The 24,885-nt window shown below is 43.1% G+C and overlaps 1 protein-coding gene across 5 annotated transcripts in view; it reads left to right on the plus strand.

The window, feature by feature from the left end:
- The window catches only part of LOC137867248 (plakophilin-4-like), a 72,048-nt gene that overhangs the window by 42,262 nt on the left and 4,901 nt on the right, over positions 1-24,885 (plus strand). For 3 of the 5 annotated variants that reach the window (XM_068703749.1, XM_068703758.1, XM_068703784.1), the window contains 13 exons: positions 173-752; positions 2,201-2,227; positions 7,493-7,663; positions 10,472-10,682; positions 11,680-11,812; positions 13,226-13,439; positions 19,952-20,135; positions 21,011-21,128; positions 21,822-22,013; positions 22,412-22,585; positions 22,787-22,937; positions 24,078-24,270; positions 24,733-24,817. In XM_068703749.1, coding sequence (XP_068559850.1) covers positions 173-752; positions 2,201-2,227; positions 7,493-7,663; positions 10,472-10,682; positions 11,680-11,812; positions 13,226-13,439; positions 19,952-20,135; positions 21,011-21,128; positions 21,822-22,013; positions 22,412-22,585; positions 22,787-22,937; positions 24,078-24,270; positions 24,733-24,817 — 2,433 coding nt within the window. The remainder of the gene's footprint in view (positions 1-172; positions 753-2,200; positions 2,228-7,492; positions 7,664-10,471; positions 10,683-11,679; positions 11,813-13,225; positions 13,440-19,951; positions 20,136-21,010; positions 21,129-21,821; positions 22,014-22,411; positions 22,586-22,786; positions 22,938-24,077; positions 24,271-24,732; positions 24,818-24,885) is intronic. The other 2 variants (XM_068703767.1, XM_068703775.1) reach the window with 1 other exon arrangement.

Raw genomic sequence — 24,885 nt, forward strand, 5'->3', positions numbered from 1 at the left:
GGGGGGGGGGGGGTATGGCCCAGAGTAAAGTCAGCCCCTTGTGATGAATTGGTTTATGTAATGCTGTGTTTTTTTAGCATGTCATAGTGACAGCAGTACAACATGCTTGTTAATGATTTTATAGCTCCTGAATGAAACTAATGCATGAAGCCCTATTGTTTTCTCTCTGCAGGGTCCGGCAGTAACAACAGCCGTGCCTGGTCGTGCTATGCGGAGGGTAAGCTCAGTGCCTTCTCGCTCTCACTCGCCAGCCTACGCCAGCAGCATGTCCCCGTCCCGCGGCTCCCTGCGTACCTCTGTTGGCAGTGCCTACGGCTCCCCCATTGTAACTGAACCCAAACACCTCTCCAGCATCTTCTCCACCACCTTGCCCTCTGCCCAGCGCACCAGTAACAACGTCGGCGGCAGCAGCTCGCCTTACTCCACGCAGAAAAACTCCCCCGCTGCACTGCGACGCATGGGCTCCACAAACTCACGGTCGGGAGGCGCCAGCCGTACAACCTCGCCTTATCAGGCCTCGGCGGGGTCATCATCAGGCCGCGTGGGCTCGCCTCTGACCATGGTGGAGGGCATCAACCCTCCACTGACTAAGCAGCCCACTCACTCGTCGTCTCCAGTCAGAGCTAGTATGACCGCCGTGCCCCAGCACTTCAGCTCCACTCTGCCCCGCTCCATGCTCCACAACACCGACCCCTATGGACCCCAGAGTTATGACATTTACGAGAGGATGACGCGACCTGACAGCCTCACAGGTGCTCAAATGCACAGACACACACACACACACACACACATACACACTCACAGACATATACAGTGTTTCAGCTCAGCAGCCTGCTCAAACTCATATCAGTAGATAATAACTATTATTTAATTCAAGCCATTAATGTAAGACAGTCAAAGTATTTATTAACTTAAAATAAGAAAACATTGATGTAATGAAAATTAACAAACAGGTTTTAAAATGGCTATTTTGAGTTTCATAGCATGTTCAACTTGCCATCTTTGTAGGCTGCCACATAATTGCTTTCCATAAATTCTTCTGAACTCCTCGAGTAGAGGATTTGTAGTGCGGCCTGTAAATATTTGGTCAGTGGTACATTTCTTGTTGGCTTGTCGTTGGCTCTGTGCTCAGCATAAGGAATCTGAAAATAAACAGCGACTGTGAGGTCAGCTATTGTCCTGGTGTGAAGCCAAAACATAGTTCCTGCAAGAAGACAAATATTAGCCCTAAGAGAATAATAGACTGCTAATCATAGTTAGTTTTGCTGTTTACAAAAGAACAGGAAACCAAATAGTAGTCCTAATGTAGAAGCCCACAAAGCTAACATGCGGCTAAGGACAATTTTGAATTAATATTCTAAAGCTTTGGAAAACACTTTAACCTTAAACCTTCCAGTCAAAGCAAGATCTTTCACCACTGGGAGCCAAGAACAAGATTTCCAGCTGCAGTTAAGTTGCCCTTTAAATTGAGCAAATTGATCAAGATTATTGCTGGATGTTAAGTAAACAAGGTAGTTTTAATTTGCAGGTTAAATAAGTGATAGGCAATTTAATTTTATACCTATGTGGTGAAATAATAGAGACGGTAGAGTAAGACTTTTGCACAACACATTATGGAGTTCTGTGGGAATCCATTACTTTGATGAGTGCATTATCGCGGCTATATCGAATGCACTCACCGAGGACAATATGAGGTGGCTGTTTAACTGTGTGTGTTTGTGTACTTTAATCAGAACAGTTGAGGAGATCAGGAAGATAATGATTGGAAAACCTGCCTGCCGAAACTGGCTTGTGTGTGTCATTGTTTTAGGACACACGCTGACTCATGTTTTCTAGTTAAACACGTATCCTGTTAAAATCTGGAGCCAAGCACTTATTGCCCACAGCCAAAGGAAGAGGCCAGCCTGTACTGATTCATTCTCAGCTCCCACTTCTTCAGGTATCTCCTGGAGATATGAATGTAGCTTTGACAAAATAATGAAAACCATAGTTATTACATAGCAAAATCACACATTAATTCACATTAAAAAAAAAAAAAATCAAAGTATAGTCATTCATAACAGGTGAAAGCAGGATTCCACCAAAAGGCAAAGAGCATTTTTGTTTTCCTCCAAAAGGTAAAAGGATCACTTTATATGATGCTTCCAAGGTTAATAGACTGTTTTGTGCTTGTCTTCATGCTGCGTGGGGATATCCTCAGATGCCCTGGTTGATGATGACATTCAAGGTGATGATTTTTGGTTGTTGTGTTTCCTGTCATCCTCACTGTACCGTGTTTGCATGTAGTTGCTGCATGTGCAGATTTGTGTTTTAGTTGTTCTCGGTTAAATAATCATCTCCAACCATTTGCCATTTTTACCATGTTTATTGTGTTATCGGCTATAATATGACATGCTACATCGTGGACTAGCTATGTAATCTACTCAGAATATATTGAAAAATATTGTCACTAGGTTTTTTTTTCATTTTGATCTATTGATAATCAACACAATATACATCAAGGTACGTGCAGTTCTGACCATACATAAACAAACAACGCTGTTAAACATTACAAAATATAAACAAGTTAATATGTATATTGGCTATAACAGCGAACTCTTCACTCTACTTGGTGGGGCGGTCCGTTTTTCCAGACAGTCAAAGACGGTTGTTGTGTTTCCCAGCCTTCATTGACACACACCGCCTTTAACAGATAACAATCTGTTCATAAATCAAACCATCTTTAAATCACAGAGCGTGTGACCTCTTGTTGGCAGAATTCCTCCTCTTATGCGTTACCCTTCTGTCAAACGTTAATTTTCACGTGCAGGTTCTCATAAGCAGGCATTTACGTCACACTGCTCTGAGTGATGATGTTTCAAGCAGACACAAACAGGGTTTTCAGTCTCTGTCCTCTGAGTAGAGAGAGACGCCAGCCTTGTTCTCGTCTCTTTCTCTCTTTGGTAGAGCATCCCTCCCATGTCCTCCTCCTCTCCCTCCTGTCTTTCTCACCCCGCCGTCTGTCCCTTCACTGCCTCCCTTCCTCTCACATACACCACAGTGGAGCCTAACCTCTAACACAGTAATTTGTCACAAGTGTTTGATGAGCCGTAGTGGAAAGAAATGGGATGTTCACGTGATCAGGCTCAATTGCAAGCATTTGGCAAACGCCTTCCGACAGCCTAACCTTGATATTGTTGCTGTTGGTGGTTTTCTGTCAGTATGTATCAGAAGATGCTTTGTCTCCTTTCCTCTTCTCTCTTTTGCTGTGTCACGCATTGTGCAGTTTCCTTTTATTTTCCTTTCAGCAGACTTCTATCCCTTTACTTGTATTTGTTGTTTCTTATCTTGTGCTCCTCTCTTTTTCCCTTACCTCTTTTTTTTTTTTTTTTCTCCCACCACCCACCTGGCTCCCCTTCCTCCACTGTCATTGGCAGGAAGTCATATCTTCCCTCTGCTGCTGAAAAATGGAAAATGAAGACAAATTGTTCTTAATAATGTGCCCATTAGGTTTGATGTCCATTTCAGAGCAGAGTGAGACAAACTGAGCGAGGGGAAATGTTCTCAGCCAAGCCACCATGGTAGTTTTAACAGTTGTACACTTTTTTTTTTTACACCTATTCTCATTTTTAGTATTACGACTTTTTACTAATGCTCATTTCAGTTCTCCTGTTAATGTGGAGAGGGGTTTTTGAAAATGATTCTTGTTGAGGAGTGCAGTCAGCTGCATCCATTTAAGTGTTTGTTTCTCCAGAGCAAGCACGTGCCAAGCCTGCCACCGCCCTTCATCTAGCCTCTGCCAAGTGCAATCTGTTAAAGCCACGGTGAAAGGGCTGAGGGGGAGAATTAAATGACTATAACGCACCAGGAATGTGGGCCATTCATCCTCAATAGACAGCAGTATGTTATTTCTCCCTGACAATTTGCAGATGCTTTTTTAGAAGTCACTGCAGCCCTACTACCAGGGGAGCAGAATAAAGAAGGCAGACGGATTAGTCTCCTCTAAGGTTGTTTGAATGTGGCTACTTTCAGGAGTCAGGCTGCTGAGTGGGAGAGATATGCATGAAGGCTCCTGTGCCTGGGAGATTCTGTCCCTGTCACTCGGTCACAGCCGGGCTTTACATGGGATGAGAAGTCTCTGGTGGTCCTAGACGGCCTCATTAACCCTCTTTTCATTTTCATCCTTTCTTGTCCTCCCCCCTCGCATATTCTCCCCCGCTTTCTTCTCCGTTGCTACCGCCCTTTTTCTTAAGTCTTCCCACTACCTCCTCTCTCTTCATAGCCTCACCCCCCCTTTAAACCTTTGTACAACTGAACTGATTTCCTGCCAAGCTGCTGCTAGTGGCTATTGTGTGCTCTGCCACAGAGTGAAAGGCTTCCTGCGCTATTGAGGGTGCCACTACAGCACTATTCAGTTGTACTCCCTAACCCTTCACAACAACATGCCTGCCATTTCAGAGTATTTGTTTACATGTATCGTGGTTAAGTTTAGCCACTAGTGCCTCAAATTTAGATATTAAATAGAATTCATTGATAAGCCTGACATTGTGAACCTGCACTATATTTTCTAGCCAAAATGTTTCATTTAGCAAAAAGCCACAAGAGAGCACACTAAAAGCTAAGAGACATTCACCCTGGAGTGCCTAAAACCCTCTAAGCTGCTCTGAAAGCATTGCATTAAGTGGATCATTTATTTTATTTAATGCTGTTTAAAAATAATTTCTTTTGAATAATAATGAAAAAAATAATGAAGCAATTTTTAAACAATGGAGAAATAACCCTGGTAGCAGAGAAGAGGAGGCGGGATGCTATAGGTAGGGGCCAAACTGTTGCATATAAAGATTTATAAAAGATTTGTTAATATAGTAACAGACAATTCAACTCAAAAGCATTTTGATGTAAAAATGTTACATAGCCTCCACAGCTTTTTACGTCAAGGGTGTCTGACAGCTGAACAGACAGTCAGTGATGAAATAAAAATAAGAGAAAAGCTTAATTTGAAGTTAAACACAGTCTTTGACAGTTAAGTTAGTATTTTGTCAAAGTGGCTCAGAATCGAATAGCTTGCACTTGACCTGCGCAAAATATCCAAGCTATTATAGAGCATTTAGACACGTCGTTTAATGGAATGCTACCAAACCTGACCAGGACACCCACTGTTCAGACTTCAGCTTTAATATTTGTAGAAGATATGGGTCAACTTAAGCCAGCACATAATGTGTCGTGCAACCGTCTTTTTAATAAAAACCAACCATTAATCTAGATAATTCATTCTCCTATGCATTAGTCATGCGGCTAGAGGTTGGCTGGGTCTTTTGATGCCCCCCCCGCAGAGCTCTGCTTCTCAACTGCTTGGTCCTTCAGAGGTCAGAGTCAGTCTGGCCCGCTATCTACATCTAAAAATCTTCACCCGCCTCGCCCCCAGAGACCCCCACTGCTCCCAAAGGAGGCAAACGTTCTTATTTATTAATTTCCTCTGTCTCAAACTGTGACAAGGATCCCTCATTTTGCTGGTTCTGCATGGCGGAGCTGGTGTTTAGCACAAGCCTGCGACTGAGCTCATGCAGTTGGAGAGGACCCAAGTGACGTTTGGAGGCTCGTGAAATGTGCAATGAGCAGTTAGTTGCCAGCTGCATGCCGTTCCGCTGGGCTTCACAGTGTAGTGAGCTTCACTGATGTGAGGTTTAACACAAACACAGAGACATAGGCATGCACATCACAATGAAGTATAAAGAAAAGTAAACCAAAGAGCTCTTTACATTCACCTTGTCTTCTCTTCATTGTACCAGTGTTTCTTTTACTTTTCTTCATCTTTAAATGAGAGCATAGTGCATAACACAGTCATGACATCTTCAAAACTTTATAGTGAAAGCATGACCGTTATTTTACCTCTTATCACAATAACACATTCACCCCAGGTTTAATTTAAGTAGGGGAATGATTAGCCGAATCATGGCGGAATTACGGCCATTTTCAAGAATTAGACCTTTTATTATTTGGATTTTGCAGCTTTACAGCCCATCATCCATCTCCTACACAGCAATTTTTGAGTTAATGTGGTCCTTTTTCATGTCTCAAAAGGCCGGACCATTAGATTTAATTTAGTAATATGTTATAATCATAACATACTTTTGACTTATTGCTGTTTAGTTTTTAATGTTAATTTCTCCCTGCAGACCCAGGGTGCAGGAGACCAACAGGCGCTTTCTGACTGTAGCACACAGGAGGATTTTAATGCTCTAGAATTACCACACCCTCTTTAAGAAAGAGGAGATATGTTCATATGATATGTGTTCATGTTGTGAGTTTAAGGTATTTTGAGGTTGGTTTGGTAAGGGGTCTCATGGCGGTGGGTCTTGTTTATGTGGACGGATTCAGAGCTACAGATATTGTTGTTGCCTCATTCTTTTATTGTTTCACATGTGGAATGATTCTGAATCAGACGAGACTCGCTGCTTCACGTTGTCCCTGCAGCTAGTTGTTATATTGACTTTTGTGTCTTTTTTTTTTTTATTTGTGTAAGTTCTGATTTGATCACTCACTTGTCAGACCTGTGTGTTTCCTTTTCTCACCTTTGTCAGATTGCTGATTACAGAAGCTGTTTGCCATACCACAATTTTCCTAACATCTTCTCAATTTTGATATCAAGTTTATAACTAAACTGTTATTTAGTTTTGTTCATCTCTCCTCAAAGTTCTTTGTAGTACAAATACAAACTACTTACTAGTTATTTCCTCTCCGGCTGGTGCAGAACATACGTGGATGATGGCAGTTGACTGTGGTCTTTGTGTAGTGTTCAAGTGCAACACAAGGCATAAGGCAATCAGTCTTTGTCAGTGCTAGTTCTTGAAGAAGTGTTTTATTTGGGGCAACAAAATCAATCAATCAATCAAAAAAAATCTACTATTCTTCTATTCTAGACTTAGCCCTGGACATAAATTGTTCCAGCAGGTGTGTCAACTGTATGTAATGTGGAACAATGATACACAGAAACAAGGAGAGCTAATCGATCGTTTTAACTTTTTCATTGACTTAAAGAATCATGTTTAACTTTTGGAATGTTTTAGCCAATGCTCATGTATACATTTTTTTTTACATTAAATTAGTTTACATTAACTTTTCATCCTGTGTAGAAATTAACTTACAAACCTGAAACTTGCTTGAGAGAGGTCACAGTGAGCATCATGGCTGCTGTCCGTGTCGTGTTGTTGTTTGCATGGTAATGCAGAGCAGACTTTGCATATCGGTGAACCGCATTACCATGCAACAATGACATTAGCTTTGACAACAATTAAAGGAGACATGTGCTCTACTGTGATTGATTGCCAAAATCAAGCAAGTATCTAAAACTGATTTTCATACCACAACGGGGAGGGGAGGGCACTTTGACAGGACACATGGGAGTTGAATGACAGAGGGCCCAAACCTTTGACACTTTACTTAGCTGTGTGTGTATCACTCCACCATTCTGCATCTAACGACTCATCCGCTGACCACTCTCCTTCATCTCCAGGAATCCGGAGCTCATACGCCAGTCAACACAGCCAGCTGGGCCCGGACTTAAGGTCAGCCATGTCCCCAGACCGCCACATCGCTCCGATCTACGAGGATCGAACGTTCCAGGGCCCGTTGTACCGCAGCCCCAGCCACACCCAGCAGGGCACCCTCTACAGGAGCGCCTCAGGTTGGTCCCACTTTCTTTAGTGTGTAGAAACCAGGAGGCGAGGATAAGTAAGGATGAAGAACAAACACCCACAAGGGACACGACACCCTTATAAGACAATATCCAAAAAGATACGCTCATCGATGTGTATTTACTTAATTGCCTCCCTTCTATTGGCTGTCACCTTGTAATGATGTAACACTGCAGATAAGACAATACTCCTGCTATTGTTCTGGTAATTTGGTTTGAATTATCAGGGTTTTTTCTCACCAAATGAAAGCTGTCGATGATGTGAAGGAAAAGTGACATGATTGTGATTGAGACATTTTATGTGTTTCCTTTTTGTGTCAGTAGAGTCAAGTGTGGAAAAGTTCTCCAAACTGGACTGAAGTTGAAAATGGTACAATTGTCAGTATCTGTATATTAGGAGTTTTTAACCCTAAATGTGCAATGTCTTGGTCACTCTATAGGTACACTTTGTCAGGCTATATTCATGTAGTTGTGACTGCTGGATATTTATCAGAACAACCCTAAAAGTCCCAGTGAAACGGAAGTTAGAGCGTCTTTAGCTTCTGTACTGTTGTGTACTCTGAAACACAATAGTAGTGTGTACAGTTACAAGAGGAATTCAAATCAAATCCTTCACATTTGATTGGTCTGCTGAAAATTGGGCCGGCTTATAGAGCAATACGGAGCTGCAGAGGACTGTGCTGTTGAGTAATACTTTTTTCTTTATAGGCTATTTGTGTAGTCATTTTCTTCAACTTTGCAAAGTCTGTCTGATTTAGATTTTGTGTGATTGAGTTTGACATCAATACAGAAGGTAACCGGTCTGTCTTTAGCTACCGGCAGGTGCTGTGTTTCTATTACTGTTGCACATAGCTAGCTAAACATGATAAAGAAAACTAAAGTATTGAAGAGGATCAAAGTGAACTTATCATATCAGACTATCAAAATATTTCCCACCAGAAACTCCTTTTGGTTTTCTTACTTATTTATTTATTTATTCTTATTTAAGCACAATTCTTCTCCCATACCATTTTCATTTCAAGCGGACCCATCTTCGCATTCAGAGCACCTTCTTGCTCTTATCAAGTACAGACGTTCCTTTTTTCTTCAAATCTCTCCCGTCTTTTCCTCTTAATCCGCGGCCCCTTGACTCTGCAGTCTTGCCTTCCTTCGGGAACACCATTTCTCTGTCCATCTGCCCTTTAGCTCTACCGCTACCCATGTTATGTCTTTCTTCCTTGCTTTTTTTCCTCTTGCTTTTCTATTTTTCTTTCACTTTGTCGCCTTCTCCTTCCTTGCCTCCCGTCTGCTCCTCCCTCCACTGTCAGTAGAAAGGGTGAGACATGAGTTAATAGGCAGGTACTGATATGTCATCCTGCCACAAAGGAGTCCATTACCCGTGTGTCACACTGAGAATGAAAAGAAGGATGGCGGGGCTGGGGGACAGCTTGGTTACCCACAGCCAGCTTTCTTCCAGCTCTCCTGATGTTGGCATTCTCGTCTCATCATCCCTCCTGCCTCAGATACACATGCTTAGTTTGCACTGACACACACACACCATTCAGCTTCCTCCTTGGCACACAGGAGATCTGCTTAGACCGATAAGTTCACTAATAAATGCTATTGATGCTGCGAAGAGGCCCCCAGGCGGGCCGCTATAATGTGTTTATGCCGGCTGTATCGAGGAAAGGCGAGTGGGGCGGAGCTGGAGAGGGGTGTTCAATATGGAGTCTTTGTAAGAGCTACCTCATTAGAAAAATCCAATTTGATCCCAGAGTTTTCTTTGTTATGTTGTGAAATGAAATTTCAATGGGTCTTCCCCCCCCCCCAATCGGCTTTCCATGCATTCTTTGATTTTTTTCTGGAAGCTTACACTTTTTATTTTTTGTAAAGAAGAAATATTGATCCTTGGCAGAAAAGATGAGAAATGGAACCCAAATAGTTTGACTAAAATTGCACTGCTACACTATTTTGTTCATAATCTGTCCTCCAGTGTCTTTGGCTCTATTTTGGGAGATAACCATATTGCAGGAAAGTGCTGCTGCCCAACATAGAAGTGCACTGATGTGAGAAATTGTGTTTTTGGAGCGGCCCCACCAGTCGAAACGTCTCGGTTGCTGGTAGGAGGGAGCAGGAGCACGCACATGCCCAGACCAGCGCAGCAGTCATGCTGCCACAAATCACGTGGCTCTGGTGAGGAGGAGGGCTGAATACAACCAGCTTGTTTATGCAGTTCTGTGTTTTTGACCCATTGTGTTAAAAAAGTAGGTCATAATATGACTTGGAGCGAATGAAAAGAGGAAGACGACTGTTGTCGTCAGGACTGAATATTGGACCTTTTTTGGAAGGACGACTTATCTGCATGCTTGTGATGCTTCTGCTCTACTGGTGTATCTCTGACTGTTTTGGAGCCGGTCATGGTTCACTCTGCTGCGTTTGGCAAAGTTAGCCGAAGAACAAAGTGGCGCAAAGGAGCGAGAAGACGTTGAGGAAAGGATTTTTGAGTCCCAGCAGGATCCCTTTGGTTGAACACAATCTTGTAAAAGCAAAACAACATGCAAACAGCCCCTTGAAGAAGAAGACTTCTGCTTTGTGGAGCCATGGGAGCTGTGTTTTATCCTCATCATTAATTGGTTCCAGATTTTAGAAGTTGCTGAGTCTGACGGAACGGCCGCATGTTTTTATTTTCAGCTCCGTTTGAAGTGGTATGCTACCGGTGAGCACAGCTCAGAGTTTAGCTGAAAAGATTTGTCGGCTCGCATCTGTGTTTTTCCTTTTTAAACTTTCTGTCTAAAGCTTTTGGTTTTTTTTGGCCCTCAGGTGTGGGGAGTCTCCAGCGAACACCCAGCCAGCGCAGTGCTATGATCTACCAAAGAAACAACTATGCTCTTAACACAGCAGCCACCTATGCTGATCCCTATCGCTCAGCACAGTACCGGCCCACTGATCCCAACTACACTCGCCAGACTGCCGTCATGGATGACGGTGCTAACCGCTCACCCTCTATAGACAGCATTCAGAAGGATCCCAGGTAAGTACTGCTCACATTGTCGTGCCATGCTGTATTTCTTAACCATAATATGTAGTCAGTGGTTAGTCACCAGCGCAGTGTCGCAGGAAACAGTCAACCGAAGGGACTACGAATGCTTACAAGGCATCGCTGTTCTGCTGGGTCAACACCGGTGTCCTCTTTCTATTCAAACAGGGAGCCCCATGGGTAGTCACATACAGCTCTAGCTTTTTAAGCTGGCTCTGCTGTGCTTGGCCTCTTAACAATAGACTCTCACATATATACGCTGAAGTGCTGCGTCTGCTCTTGTCGTTCAGACGTGTAAGCGCAGAGAGTGGGTTGACTTCTGCAGTAAACCCCCCTGACCTTGCACATCGTGAGCTTTGTTTACACCCGTGTATGTTGCTGTAGTGTAGCTACTTGAAGAGAGTGCTTCAGGGGGGGGCCACCATGGCCCAGGTCTGTTCAGGAAGTCAAATTTCCCCCTAGAATATCTAACAGGATCTCTGTCCAGGGTGTTTTGTCGGCTTTGTGCTGTGATTTATTCAAAACTAAAACAGTTTGTACAGCCTGGGTTCTTGCTGCACGTAATTCACTCTCAGTGAGGTAGAGCATACCTCCCACAACTCAAACACAAGTAATCTCATTGTATCATCTAGTTTCAGATGCATGTACTGTATGTAAAAGACAGATGTACATTTTTGATAAGTAACATGCCAGAAGATAATCTTTTTATTGATTTTATAAAAAATTGTTTTCAAAGTATATTTCAAGAGCAGTCTAGAGGCGATGCATTCCTCACTTCTTTCTTTAGTGCGCTGCAGAAAAGCAGCAGGTGTGACCAAAGTGGATTGTTGTATAGAACCGGATGTGAATGTAATTTCCTTGTCTTATTAGTTTGCCCTGAGGTGCTGAAGTATTAATTTTGATCGAAACTGTGGCTGTGTTTTTAAGGAGTAACTTAATTTCTTGCCCGTCGTCACGCTGATGCCTTTGCACCCCACACCTGTAACTCTAGGGAGTTTGCTTGGCGTGACCCAGAGCTGACTGAGGTGATTCACATGCTGCAGCACCACTTCCCCTCAGTGCAGGCCAACGCAGCCGCCTACCTGCAGCACCTGTGCTTTGGAGATAACCGGGTTAAGTCTGAGGTAGGTATCGTACCACCAGTGCCATACTGTGTCTTGTTATAAGGACTTTTTTTACATCTGAACTCAACCACCGTAACTTCTGATAAATAGTTCACATAATAGCCACTTTTGTGTGATTTCAACAGTGCCAATTGTGTCATGTTTAAAGGGAAGCTGCAGTTTATTACAACTTATTTATGCAACATCGCTGAAACTTGGTCCAACAGGGCATCAAGCAAAGGTATCCAGACGATCAGACAAGTCATAAACAAAACCCTGAAGAAGGTAGATTTTTATTTGGAAGGGAAAACAAAGGCAAAAAATGTACAATCCAAAGTGTCCGTTGTAAACGTCCACCACAGTCCCCACGCTCTGCTTTAAGCGCCATCCTCCATACCTGCTCTAGTTGTGTACAGTTTTCTAGTGCAGTGAGAGATTGAGTGACATTATGGCTCACCTTCAGTTTTAATGTGGTAGCTAATCTGCCAAATACTTTGACTAATCTTGTTCTTGCTGGTAGTTTCATGGGGGCGTATTTTTACGCTCTTGTCCCAGTCCAAGACCTCAACCACTATATAAGTGAGACAACGTCATCATGTTTATTAGAACGGATGGCCAGAGCTACAACAGATAAAAACCCAAGTTGTCAGAACATAACTGTTGGAGGAATTAAGATAATTTTGTATAGACACTCATGGCCACGAGAGGATGAAGCCTACTGACTTTGGTGACCTTTAATTATGTTTCAAGTGAAATGTCTTAACTTGTCAAACCCTAGATGGATTGCACAGACATGCATGTCCCCCTCAGGAAGAATTGTAATATCTTAAGAGATCCCTTAAATGTTACTAACACTGACCCAGCAGACCCTTCATAGAGACTAAATCTACGGCAGAATCACACACGTAGACACATTCACACTGCTCGCTCAGGCCATAAACCAAAAACAACCGTACTGCAACAGTTAGCTTAAAATAGACACATAGGAATCCATCGCTACGCACGTTTTTTCACTCAAAACATTTAAGGTGAAGTTTCTCTTTTCTCAACGTAAAGCTGAAAGAGAAATAAGACTTCAGAGATGAAGAATTTTTTATCCAAGCATGCCAAATGTCAACATCTCACAAAATGATTCATACTATGAAAAGCAGGAAAGACAGAGCAAACCTTTCCTAGTACGTTTCATTCTTCTCTCAAGATGAAAACGTTAATTTAGTCTTTTAAACCACCATGTCCTTTGGTAAAGGCTTTTTTTTTTGTAGACATAGATTAGCAATTCAAATAATTTGTATCTCAGTATGATTAAATCCCTGTGTGTAGATTCTCTTGTCACATGAATAAATGCATGATTTTGCTCTCAAAAGTATTTTAAATGAAAAAGCTCTTTGTGGTCGGAATCTTTTCCCCACCTGGTCTCACTTACATCGTCCACAGGTTTGTCGACTGGGAGGAATTAAACACCTGGTGGACCTACTAGACCACAAGGTCCTTGAGGTCCAGAAGAACTCTTGTGGAGCTCTGAGGAACCTCGTTTATGGGAAAGCTATGGATGAGAACAAGATCGCTGTGAGGAACGCAGGAGGTATCCCAGCTCTGCTCCGCCTGCTGAGGAAGACTGTGGATGCAGAAGTGAGGGAGCTTGTCACAGGTAAGTCAGCATGAGTGGAGGATGTATCTGCATTTCAAAACACCGAGGTGAATTCTGAGCTTGATGGTTTCCCTTTTAGGATGTGAGCATGTAGTGTTTACATACTGTTTATTTACCCCTCCGCTCCACTGTTACATGCTTCCACATGACTATGATCTGCTATAAAGCTCTCCTCCTTCTGCCCTGACAAGAAAGCAAAAGTACACTTCCTTTCATCTAATGATTAGTTTCATTATCAAAGAATTTTTCAGCTATACAATTTTTTAAAATAGTGAAAAAATTGGCTGCTTTAATTTCCCCCATGTTCAAAGTCAAAAATCTTTATGTTGCTTGTTATTTCAAACCCAAATATATTAAATTTACACTCATTTACAACAGAGAAAGGGGACAAATAGTCACATTTAGGAGGCTAGAACCAGAGAATGTCTGACGTTTTTTCTTGGCGAATCACTGAAAGCAGTAATCATTTATAGTTTTATTAGACCAAAATGAAATGACAATGTAAAAATGTATGGAGGTTGTGTTGATGAACCTACAGATGATTGTCACCTGAATCTTCAACTCCCCTCGGCTTTTACCGAGGTTTATATGTAGCAAGTTTCAGCTCATTGTTTAGCTCTCCAGCATTAAACGCTGTTGTTTTGGGTCACTCCTGTAGAGAATCTGATCTTTAGGAGCTTTAGCAGCGCAGGGTTACAGGACAGGAACATTGTGCAGGAGATCCTGAATTATTTACCTGACAAACTTGCATGTGTTTTAGCACTGTGTGGTCCGGTTGCTCATGACTCAGTGTTGCTCATCTTTACCTGGTGCTGCGTGTCATGGTTAACCATTCAATGTTGCTCATAGAGATTAGGTTTGAATTAAGAAACTACTTAACAGTTAATCAGACTACTTACTGTGGTCCATCCTAAGATTGTGGTTGTTGTACAAACTGAGTTGTAGAGGCTTTTCCTTAAGTTGCTGTCACTGCTGTCACTACTGCTTATAATTTATGCAAAGAAATGAAACCACATTTTCACAGGCTGGAGAGAGATTTAGCTCCGTCTCTGTCTGAAAACAACTGTCTGTGACAATCTGCTTGTCAGTCTCCTCTCTGCATTGCACTGTGTGCAGCTCAGTCGTATTTGTGCGTTGTGTAATCTTTGCAAACAGGGTATAAATCTGTGTTGTCTAGGATCAGGGTGGAGCACTACAGAAATGAGCAAGCCAAGACGTTTGGCTCCCAGGTGGCTGAGTCAGCTGCTTGAGCTCGACTCCAGCCCCCGCACTAATATGGTCTCGGGTGTCAGTCCAGTGGGCCCCCGTGGGAAAACAATACAGTCGGAGAACGGACACAACACATGTAGCGTTTCTTTTTTACCTCGTCTGGGAGGAGATTGTCTTCAGTAACACAAACCAAAGGATCACCATTTTAAAAGAGCAGAATTTGTCTTCTAATTTGTTGCTCATATAATTAAGTACACAGGAGTCAATGGTTTGATATCCAGTGAAACTTCTTTCGCTCTCTTCATTCACATTTCAAAAGGTTACCCCACCAGAGTAAGCAGCTTTAATGTCAGGTCTGTTTAAGTTTTTTTCCCCGACTAGCCTGAGAGCCTGCTGCAGCTAATTGTGGTTCAGGCCTCGGGATGGGGAGCAATTAGAAAAGGTCAGAAGTGCTGCATCACCTCTGGTTAATTACGGCTGATGAGAACAATCCACATAAAGAGCTTTCAGCTGGATGACAAGGGCATCCCACAGCAAAGTGGAGCAGCTAGAAATCACTCACTCACCAGCAGCTCATCTCTACTTATAATGCACTGTTTGCATAATGTTGTATATGAATGACTTATAACACCTTTAGAAAGCAGCGTCGGTGTCGGAGCTGGTGAGAAAGCCAGCCAGGTGTCAGAACTTAGCTTGAGAAGCGTTTGGGGGGGGCGGGGACGCTCCCATTTGTGTCAGTGGCTCCTTCTCGACTCCGCTGGGAGGTCCAGGTGTCACCTGTGCTTCATTAAAAGTAGCTGCAAGAACAGGCCAACCGCCTGCTCCGGGTCAGAGGTCATGTTGTGGGAGGGGACACTCAAAGTGGACCTTACCTGCTTCGTCTCCCAGCAGCTGTTGTGGTTATTGCTCTGTCCTGTAACAGCCCCTCAGATCAAAAGGCCAAACCGAACAGCACCGTCATTAGCTCAGATACTGGGGGCGCCTGAAACCAGCATGCACACACAAAAAGCTTTGTTTTGTTACCCTTTGTTAGATATTACATGGCTCCATTATTTTGGCTTTACTTTGGAAACCACATTCTTAATCATAATATTTCATTTCAGCGTTTGAGAATCTGTGAGTTGTTCATGGTACCACTGAGTGTATTTAAAGATATGTCTTTGTTCTTACAGAGAAAAGATTTTGTCAAATAAATAAGAGCCACTTATTTAGGAGATCATCAATATGGCTGGTATGCACTCACCGCCTCATCTAAACTCCTCATCTGTTGCTAGAATAGACAAATCTCTGAAAATAGTTTGGTTAGGTGCTGAACTTAAGAAACTCATCTCCTCTTACATATAAAATAGTACTGAAGCGGAGCTTATTGACTGTCTTCCTCCTGTACTTTCATCACCTGTAACTTCACTGCGGTCACACTGTCGCTTGTATTATCTTTGTTTCTGTAACTGCGTAATTTACATTTTGAGTCAGTTGCACCTGAACAAAATCTGTTGGCATATTCTGTAAGACTCTAACTCTAACCAAACCTTTGGCCCTACACAGAAAATAGTGAAAGATGAAACAAAACACAGAATAAAGGTAACATATTTTTAAAAAATGTTTCTCCAGTCCTGCTCTTCTTGAGAACAGATATTATTTGATCCAATCAGCATGTCAAAAACATGCTTTATTGGAATCTGGTGAATTTGAAATCCGTAGCACTTTAACAGTTGAACTGTTTTTATTTTTTTCAGTTTCATCAAACTCAGCACTACTCTGAAAAGTTAAACTTCTTCCATTTTTCTCAAAGGTGAATAGTTGCCGAGTGTTGGCATTGATTACTGCGTTTGTTTTGTTTGAGAACAAAGAATGAGGAGGTTAAGACCTTTTGATCAAATGAGAAAGTGAATTTGATCCAAAAATAAATCCAGCTGTAGCCGTAAGCAGCATTGCACCGACTTCCGCTACATGAGGGAGAAAATGAGAAACGCCCACCAACCTCAAAAGTACACAGCAAGCCGCATGTCTGAGGTTTAGTCGATGCAGCATCGACAAGTTTCCAGTCCACCTCCCAAAAATGTAAAGGTTAATACATTTGTCCGTTTTTTTTGCATGATCAGCAGCTTTTCAAAGACTGAACTAAATGCTGACCCAGTTACTGCACCTGAGAAAGTCGATGACATGCTGACCCGGGGTTTAAGAGACAAAGATCAGAAGAGCAGTCAGAAATGTTGGGAATCAAACCACAAAAGATCAATTTGATGTCTGTGTGTCTAGTAGAGATAGCTGCAGGCTGTGTTTAGCCTTGCGATGCCCTAACTCTACAGTGGGGATAAACGCGCAGCTTTTTTCTTTTACAGTGTAAGTTAACGAGCTTTGAATATGAATGATATTGAACGGATACAAGTTTGTAAGCTTAGTGTTGTGATAGTTGTGACAATTTGACTGTTGGGTAGATGGTGTGAACTTTTGGCCCGGACACAGAGAGCCAACCTTAATGAACCAGCACTGCAGGCTTAGGAAATACTTTGCCACTCCATGTTGTCTGCGATAAACCTCTCTCACCTCTTTAATGGCAAAAATGACATCAAATGTATCAGGCCACTGTCATACACCAATATTTTGCACCTTTGTGAGAGGACATACCACATCATCTGTAATTCAGCCGATTATTGTCATGCCACTATGATTCTCTTTTTTATGCTTGTAATATGAACGAGAGTATGTCTAATACAAAGGTGCACCTGGCACTGCAGAGGCAGCGGTGAAAAACAAGAAACAGTTTCCATAAAGGGGTGGTACTATTGATTTTCTACATGCAACTCTGGTGATTGGCTACAGATAACAGTGCTGCAAACTCAACGGGCAACGATCAGCAACAAGACACGCAATGATGGTCCAATGGTGCTTCTGAGGGCCACCTGACCACTGGCTCCGTGTGCCAGGGCCGTTAAGTCGCCAGTATAATTGCTTATCGGATGGTGAAATGGCTTTGGAAACCAGGAGAGAGGCCTTCCGGGAGAGAAATGTGTGCCGCCCCCCCCCCCCAATCTCTCTCTATGACAGCCAGCTTTTCACCCAGGCTTCGAGTGTGGCCGTTTGGGACAGCTAATTCCACTTTTGCCTTCCAACGTGGTCGGACAACACATTAATACAAACTACTTATTTTCTTGCATAACCCTTAGACTACAGTCAAACAAATACAATCCTTTCCAGCCATTTAATTCCCAATTAGTGATCTTTTGACTTTCTTCCTCTGTGCGTCGCATCAAAGCCTCAGAATCCGCCTCAGCTGAGCTACCTCAAGTCGAGAGACATGTCTGCCCGGTTTTCAGTTCAGTTAGCTCTTGGATCAATGCTTCAACAGCTGTTAGAAATATTCTAACCAGGGTTTTTTAAATTTATTTTTTATACTTTTTCCCCCATCTCTGTATTGAGCCTCTCCCTCTTCTTGCTCTCTGGAGTTTAGCTCTGGATAGAATTATTGGCCCCGGTGTCACAAGAGTGTTTACATTGGGTTGCCGTTTCAAAGCCAGAGCCAAGGCACCTGAGAACATGAGCAGAGAACACAGTTTGGTTCTCACACACACACACACACACACACACACACACACACACACACACACACACACACACACACACACACACACACACACACAGATTTGCTCTATCTGACTGTCAGAAATGACTTATTACTGCTAGTGTTGCACCACTGACAGCGTTGTCAGTCACACCCCAGTGAATTGGCCTGTTGATTTCTCTAGCATGCCTCAGCCTCCACAGGACCAGTCTGAAATCCTGCAGAGAATATTTCATTTCTAGAAATTGACATTAGATCGGGTGTGGAAGAACTGGAGTGGGGTTTGTGGAGTTGAAAGCACCCGCGAAGTTGGTCAGCAGGCGTGGAATTTATGTGTTATCGCTGCATTAGTGGTCCTATTTCAGGGCATTCCTTGTGCATTGGAGTATCCCGTGAGAAAGGCAAACACAGAACTGAATGTGCTTGCGCAAGGAGCAGAGCTCTATCGCCACAGTGGGATTTGATTGAAATGTATCCCACTGCCTGAGCAGAGCAGAGACGTTAGCCCCATCTGATGCTAGGGTTTCAGCATGCAACCCCTCACACACTGCTAGCAAGCTCTGATAAGAAGCACATGCTGCATGGTTTCTTTTTCGAGAGCCAAGTATCACTTAGTTCTCAGCTTTTTATTGACATTTTGTCAAAATAAAAATGGAATAATGAAAGCTCACGCCCAGATTTTAATGCTTCTTTAAAGTGCTTTGATGTTGTAGTAAGTGGAATGGCTGTTGATTAAATGACTGGCAGAAACACTGCTTGGCACACTCATATCTGTCTATACAGCTTCTTGCCAGCAGTGTGTCTGAATTGGGCTCCTGGGCTATATTATAGACTATTATCGTCTCTGTTGGTTCAATTAGAGGGAGAGGGGGAGCAGCGTGCTAAGAGGAAATAAAAAGCGAGCATAAGAGAGAAGGAGTCAGGAAAGCTAATCTTTTTTTTTTTTTCACCTCTACCATTGAGGCGTACTTGTATACGAGGTTCAGATCTACACATACAGAGTTCAGTCTAATAGCTTGCACAGGTCTGTAGATCATGTACTTTGTTCTGCACTTACAAACCAAGGTCAAGTTGAAGTGCACAAACAGTAGCAGAATTGGACACAAAGTGACCACTAACACACATGCACTCTGTAGTTTTGTTGCAGCAGCATTTTGGAGTATTAGCCGTGTACTTAGCCGCAGCATCCGCCTCCTCCAAGGTTGCTGGTGCCCTGCACAAGTCAGCCTGGACCGTAGTATAAGCCTAGCAGCAAGAGGCATCTAATTAGAAGAACATGCTACATGCCGGCTAATCCTTGACAGATGCAGCATCAAAGGCTGTGCGTAATTATCAGTGGTTACCAAAAGTCTATTTGACTTGAATACATTTCTAAATATTTATATTTCATTTGAAATAACTGAGTCTTTGCCATATGGATCTCTGCTTCGCCCTCTTTCTTTTAAGCAAATAATCTCAGCCCCGAGGATTTTCTGCCCAGATGATATTTGATGTGAATGTCTGATGCCTTGATGCTCGAGCTGTTCAGTGCCGAACAGTCAGTCTCTGTTTGTTTCGTGGACACATCCACACACACATCCACACACACACACACACACACACACACACACACCGAGCTATTAAAAGCCCAAATTGTGGCTATCTCTGTTGGGTTACCCTAACTGCACATGACAGCTGACATAACAGGAGGTTAGCGTGCCCGCTTCTCAATGCCTGCGTTTGCGTGTGGTTTTTTCCACAGGGGTGCTATGGAACCTGTCGTCATGTGACCCCATCAAGATGACAATCATTCGGGACGCCTTAATGACTCTTACCAACACTGTGATCATCCCTCACTCTGGATGGAGCAGCTCCACCTTCGATGACGACCACAAGCTGAAGTTCCACTCCTCCCTGGTGCTGAGGAACACCACAGGCTGTCTGAGGTAAACCACCTGATGAGCACACTGGGCACTAGCGCCCCTATGTGGACAACTGACGCTATTACATCTAGTGGGGAATGAGCTCATAATGTGGCTCTTCTCTATTAAAAGCTCTGTTTATGTTGTCTTTTGAAGAAAATATGATACGGAAGTGACCCCATAAACACAAAAAAACACAAGTCAATTTTGGAGACCAATGAAGAGGAACATGTACATAATAATGTCAGAACGGTGTGTATTTTATCCAAAAAACTGATTTTAATGAACAACATCAAAAGAAAAAATACCTAAACTCTTGTAATGTTGTTTTAGTCAAATAGCTATGACCCGTCATGTCTCTATTTCAAAGTCATCATCATTATAGACTATTTCAGGGAATTATGTAATATTACCAGCTTCTCTCCCAGGGCGACTTCCTTTGAAGACAGTGTGCTGCATGTAGAGCTTAGCCTTTAATTGGTTAAAGCTAGTTGTGTTTGTGTGTGTGTGTGTGTGTGTGTGTGTGTGTGTGTGTGTGTGTGTGTGTGTGTGCGCGTGCGTGCGTGCGTGCGTGCGCGCATACATGCATAGATGTGGTTGTGTGTGTGAGAGAGAGCACACTTAGTTAGTTCCTTATTTACTCAGCAAAGTGCTATAATGACTTCAGTCAGACCACACAGAAGCTTCATACATTATGGATGGCGTACACATTCAAGTGGGACACACACACACACACACACACACACAGCTGTCATTTTGTGTATTTGCATATGCTCATTTGTTTGTTGAGTGAAGCCCCAAATCAAAGACCAAATTTTTTGTGTGTGTGTGTGTGTGTGTGTGTGTGTGTGTGTGTGTGTGTGTGTGTGTGTGTGTGTGTGTGATGTGCTTTTCAAAAGGAACCTGAGTTCAGCTGGTGAGGAGGCCAGAAAACAAATGCGTGTTTGTGAAGGCCTGGTTGACTCACTGCTCTACGTCATCAAAGCATGTGTAAACACCTCTGACTTCGACAGTAAAGTATGCACTAAAACACTTCCCACACACACACACACACACACACACACACAGGAGGAAAACATGCTGCCACATGATAAGAGGCTCTGGGGGAAAATCCCACTTAACCCCGTTAGAATAATTTTATTGCTTGTGACGAAATGACCTCCACATTATACAGCAGCAACTATTTCATGTACTGTATCACCCAAAGCACAACTCATACATGCACAACATTCAGAATCCAACAGCCTCGCTCACTGACCTGCTATAGAGTATGCAAACATTTTTCTATGGCAGCTGTAGAAATTAGATCAGATCTATCAGACGTGCATCTGTGGACTATAAAAGACATAAAAAGTCAAGTGGCTCATCTGTAAAGTCGAGATCACATCCCCTGGGAATTGAACCCCTTAATTTTGTCAAACCTGTATGCTCATTGACATTCTGTGAGGCAAATCCTGCACAGAACTCAAACAGCGTGGAATAAAATCCATTAGCTCTGGTCCAGATAATCTTTCTTGCTGGAGACCCTTGGATTCCATAACAAATTGATTTGTGACGCCACAGATAGCAGGCCTGTGTACCACACACTGGCAGCATATAGTGTAGCGTGCTGCACAGAGTTTATTGTATTGTAGCTTTTGTCATGGTGATTTGAACAGTCTCAACTGTAACCGCTCACCCAAACCCCCGTCTCCTTCTGCCCGCCAACAGATTGTGGAGAACTGTATTTGCACTCTAAGGAACCTGTCATATCGTCTGGAGCTGGAGCTGCCGCCATCCCGGCAGATAGGGGGGCAGGAGCTAGACGGCTTACTGGGCAGCGAGTTGCCCAGTAAAGAGGTGGACTCCAGCTGCTGGGGCAGGAAGAAAAAGAAGAAAAAAAAGAGCTTACAGGAAGACTCAGTGAGTGCGGTGCTCAGTGCAATAATCAAATCAGCAAAAAGTGTGAAGCGTTCACATTTATTCAACATATTTTTTGGGGGGGGGGGATTGACAACATTTTTGCAAGAAGTTTGGACCACTTATGGAAAACCTTGCAGTTGCATCCTGTTTGTTCTTCATTGTGTAAAGTAACATCTAACATTATAATGCAATTATTTCAAAGATAAAATTCCCCATGAACGGTCCCACCCATACCTCTCAAATGGAGCACTACTACTGTCATCTAAATGTTTCTGTTTTAGTTTTGATTAAGTTTTGTACTTTTGATGTATTGTTTTTCATGTGTTTTTGTTCAAAGGGAAAAGTCTGCATCAGAACCTGTATTTAAACCTGACTAAATACTGTGCTTGTTTGTTCAGTGGGACGGTGTCGGACCCATCCCCGGCTTCTCCAAGTCTCCCAAGGGGGCAGAGATGTTATGGCACCCTTCGGTGGTTAAACCTTACTTGACCCTGCTGGCTGAGAGCTCAAATCCCGCCACTCTGGAGGGCGCCGCTGGGTCCCTTCAGAACCTGTCAGCTGGCAACTGGAAGGTACAGTAATGTTTGTGTATCTATGTACACACAAACAAATACACGCTATTTATCCATCTATTCCCAAACAATCTAAATCAGCTGTGTCAGTCACAGCTGACGTCAGCTTTACACTTGGAAACGCACGTTAAAACAAGACCATCCATTCCCCTGTGAGGCATTCAGACCCTTTTGGAGGTTTAATGCCCTTTGTGTGCTCAGTTTGCAGCGTACATTCGTGCAGCAGTGCGTAAGGAGAAGGGACTGCCCATCCTAGTGGAGCTGCTGCGGATGGATAACGACCGGGTGGTGAGTTCGGTTGCCACTGCTCTGAGAAACATGGCGCTGGATGTCAGGAACAAGGAGCTCATAGGTCAGTCACACTGTTTCATTTCAGACTGTAATTGATTCTGATGAGTTGCATAAGATGAACATGAAGAATCTTAATGCTGTTCTCCTTACCATGGCTTTGTTCAAGTTAACAATGTAGCTCATGTTGCACTGATAAGCCATGTTGTAAACGAGTTCAGCATGGCTATATGCATAGAACGTGAATATAATATGTTGATTTGCATTACAAATACTTTATTTAATTGCTCAGTACAGAAGAATATAGGATTTATGGGGAGATATATACAACAGGATCCTTTGGAAACTGGTAAAACAATTAAACTGATACTGAATTGGAATGGGTACTCTACACATTACATCCCAAACAGTTACATTCTTTGTATATTATAGCTACTGACAAGATAAACATAGTTAAACAATGTGCTTGAATGAATACATTTAAAAAAAAAAAAAAATTATTCAGAAACGTAACCAGTGCATTTTGAGAACATTTTAACTACTGGTTATCATTTTTCATTTCATCTCACTCCAGTCCTTTTTGTTCCATTAAACAGTCTCATTTAGTGAAAAACAAGTTTTTACGTGCTCGCTGTGTGGAATTAATGAGGAGTTACAGTTCCAGCAATGCAGGGATGACGCCTGGCAGATGGGGGAGGAGTTGCAGTGTAGTGTTTAAGGTGCTTTTGGTTTTGTGTGTGTGTGTGTGTGTGTGTGTGAGTGTGTGTGTGTGTGTGTGTGTGTGTGTGAGTGAGAGAGAGAGAGAGAGAGAGAGAGAGAGAGAGAGAGAGAGAGAGTTAATGCTGCATGTATTCAGGTCCTTCAGCTAGGCTGCTCTGCTGAAGGAGAGATAGGGGAAACAATTCTTTTTTTTTTAACACCAGGATGCTCACACTCTGACGTCCTTGTGATGATAACGCAATGTCATTTAGGAAAACTGCCTACCTCCCCGCAGTCCCGAGCAGATATTAATATATTGTTCATATAGCAAGCACAAGATATCGTTTAGGTCCCTGTGGCAGGCATTCACTTTTACATTAGGTAACATGGAAAGATAAATGCAATGAAGTCTGTGTGTCTTCTCTGCATAAGCTTCTGCCCGCTGCTGTACACTGCGTCATAATGAACTAGCTGCACGTCTCACTTCCTCCCTCCTCCCTCTCAGGGAAGTATGCGATGAGGGACCTGGTCAATCGTCTCCCCGGGGGAAACACCACCCTGCTGTCGGACGAGACGGTGGCGGCCATCTGTTGCACCCTGCACGAGGTCACCAGCAAAAACATGGAGAACGCCAAGGCCTTGGCCGACACGGGCGGCATCGAGAAGCTGGTCAACATCACCAAGGGCAGGGGAGACAGGTGGGCTCCAGCAGCATGTATTTGTCCCAACGTGTTTGGTGAGGGTGTCGAGTGCACACTGATGTAAACCGCACTCGCTAACATATGCACATGCTCAAATGCACTGCTAGGATACACAAAGAGCCATATGTGGCTGGTGGCAAGGCTGTACAGACCATCCTGGACATTGGACAGTTTTACACAAACACTTACACATTTAAATGCTCAGAGAAGGAGAGACCGTAGCCACAGGGAAGGTGGTTTCGTGTGCATTGAGGTTTTACGTCCCTGTGGAATAATGTACCAGCAGCTATTTCTAAACCCACTATATATTCAGTGATGTTCCAGGTTACAAGCCACTGAGGACACTCACCTCCTTCAATCACGCTGTCCTGTGATATCTACAATGTGATTTGAAATGAGGTTGAAGTGATTCGGGAATACTCAAAAAAGTACACGTTTATGTTTTTGTGTGTTTTCTAGGTACTCTATGAAGGTGGTTAAAGCATCTGCTCAGGTGCTGAACACACTGTGGCAGTACCGGGATCTGCGTACCATCTATAAGAAAGTAAGAACATTGGGGCTGATGCCAAGGGCCCATGATGGTACTGTTTAAACTTTAAACAGTACCATACT

This window comes from Cebidichthys violaceus, unplaced genomic scaffold (genome assembly GCF_023349555.1).
Source record: "Cebidichthys violaceus isolate CVI_PGR_0920_01 unplaced genomic scaffold, fCebVio1.0.p SCAF_11, whole genome shotgun sequence".
NCBI classification, from domain to species: domain Eukaryota; kingdom Metazoa; phylum Chordata; class Actinopteri; order Perciformes; family Stichaeidae; genus Cebidichthys; species Cebidichthys violaceus.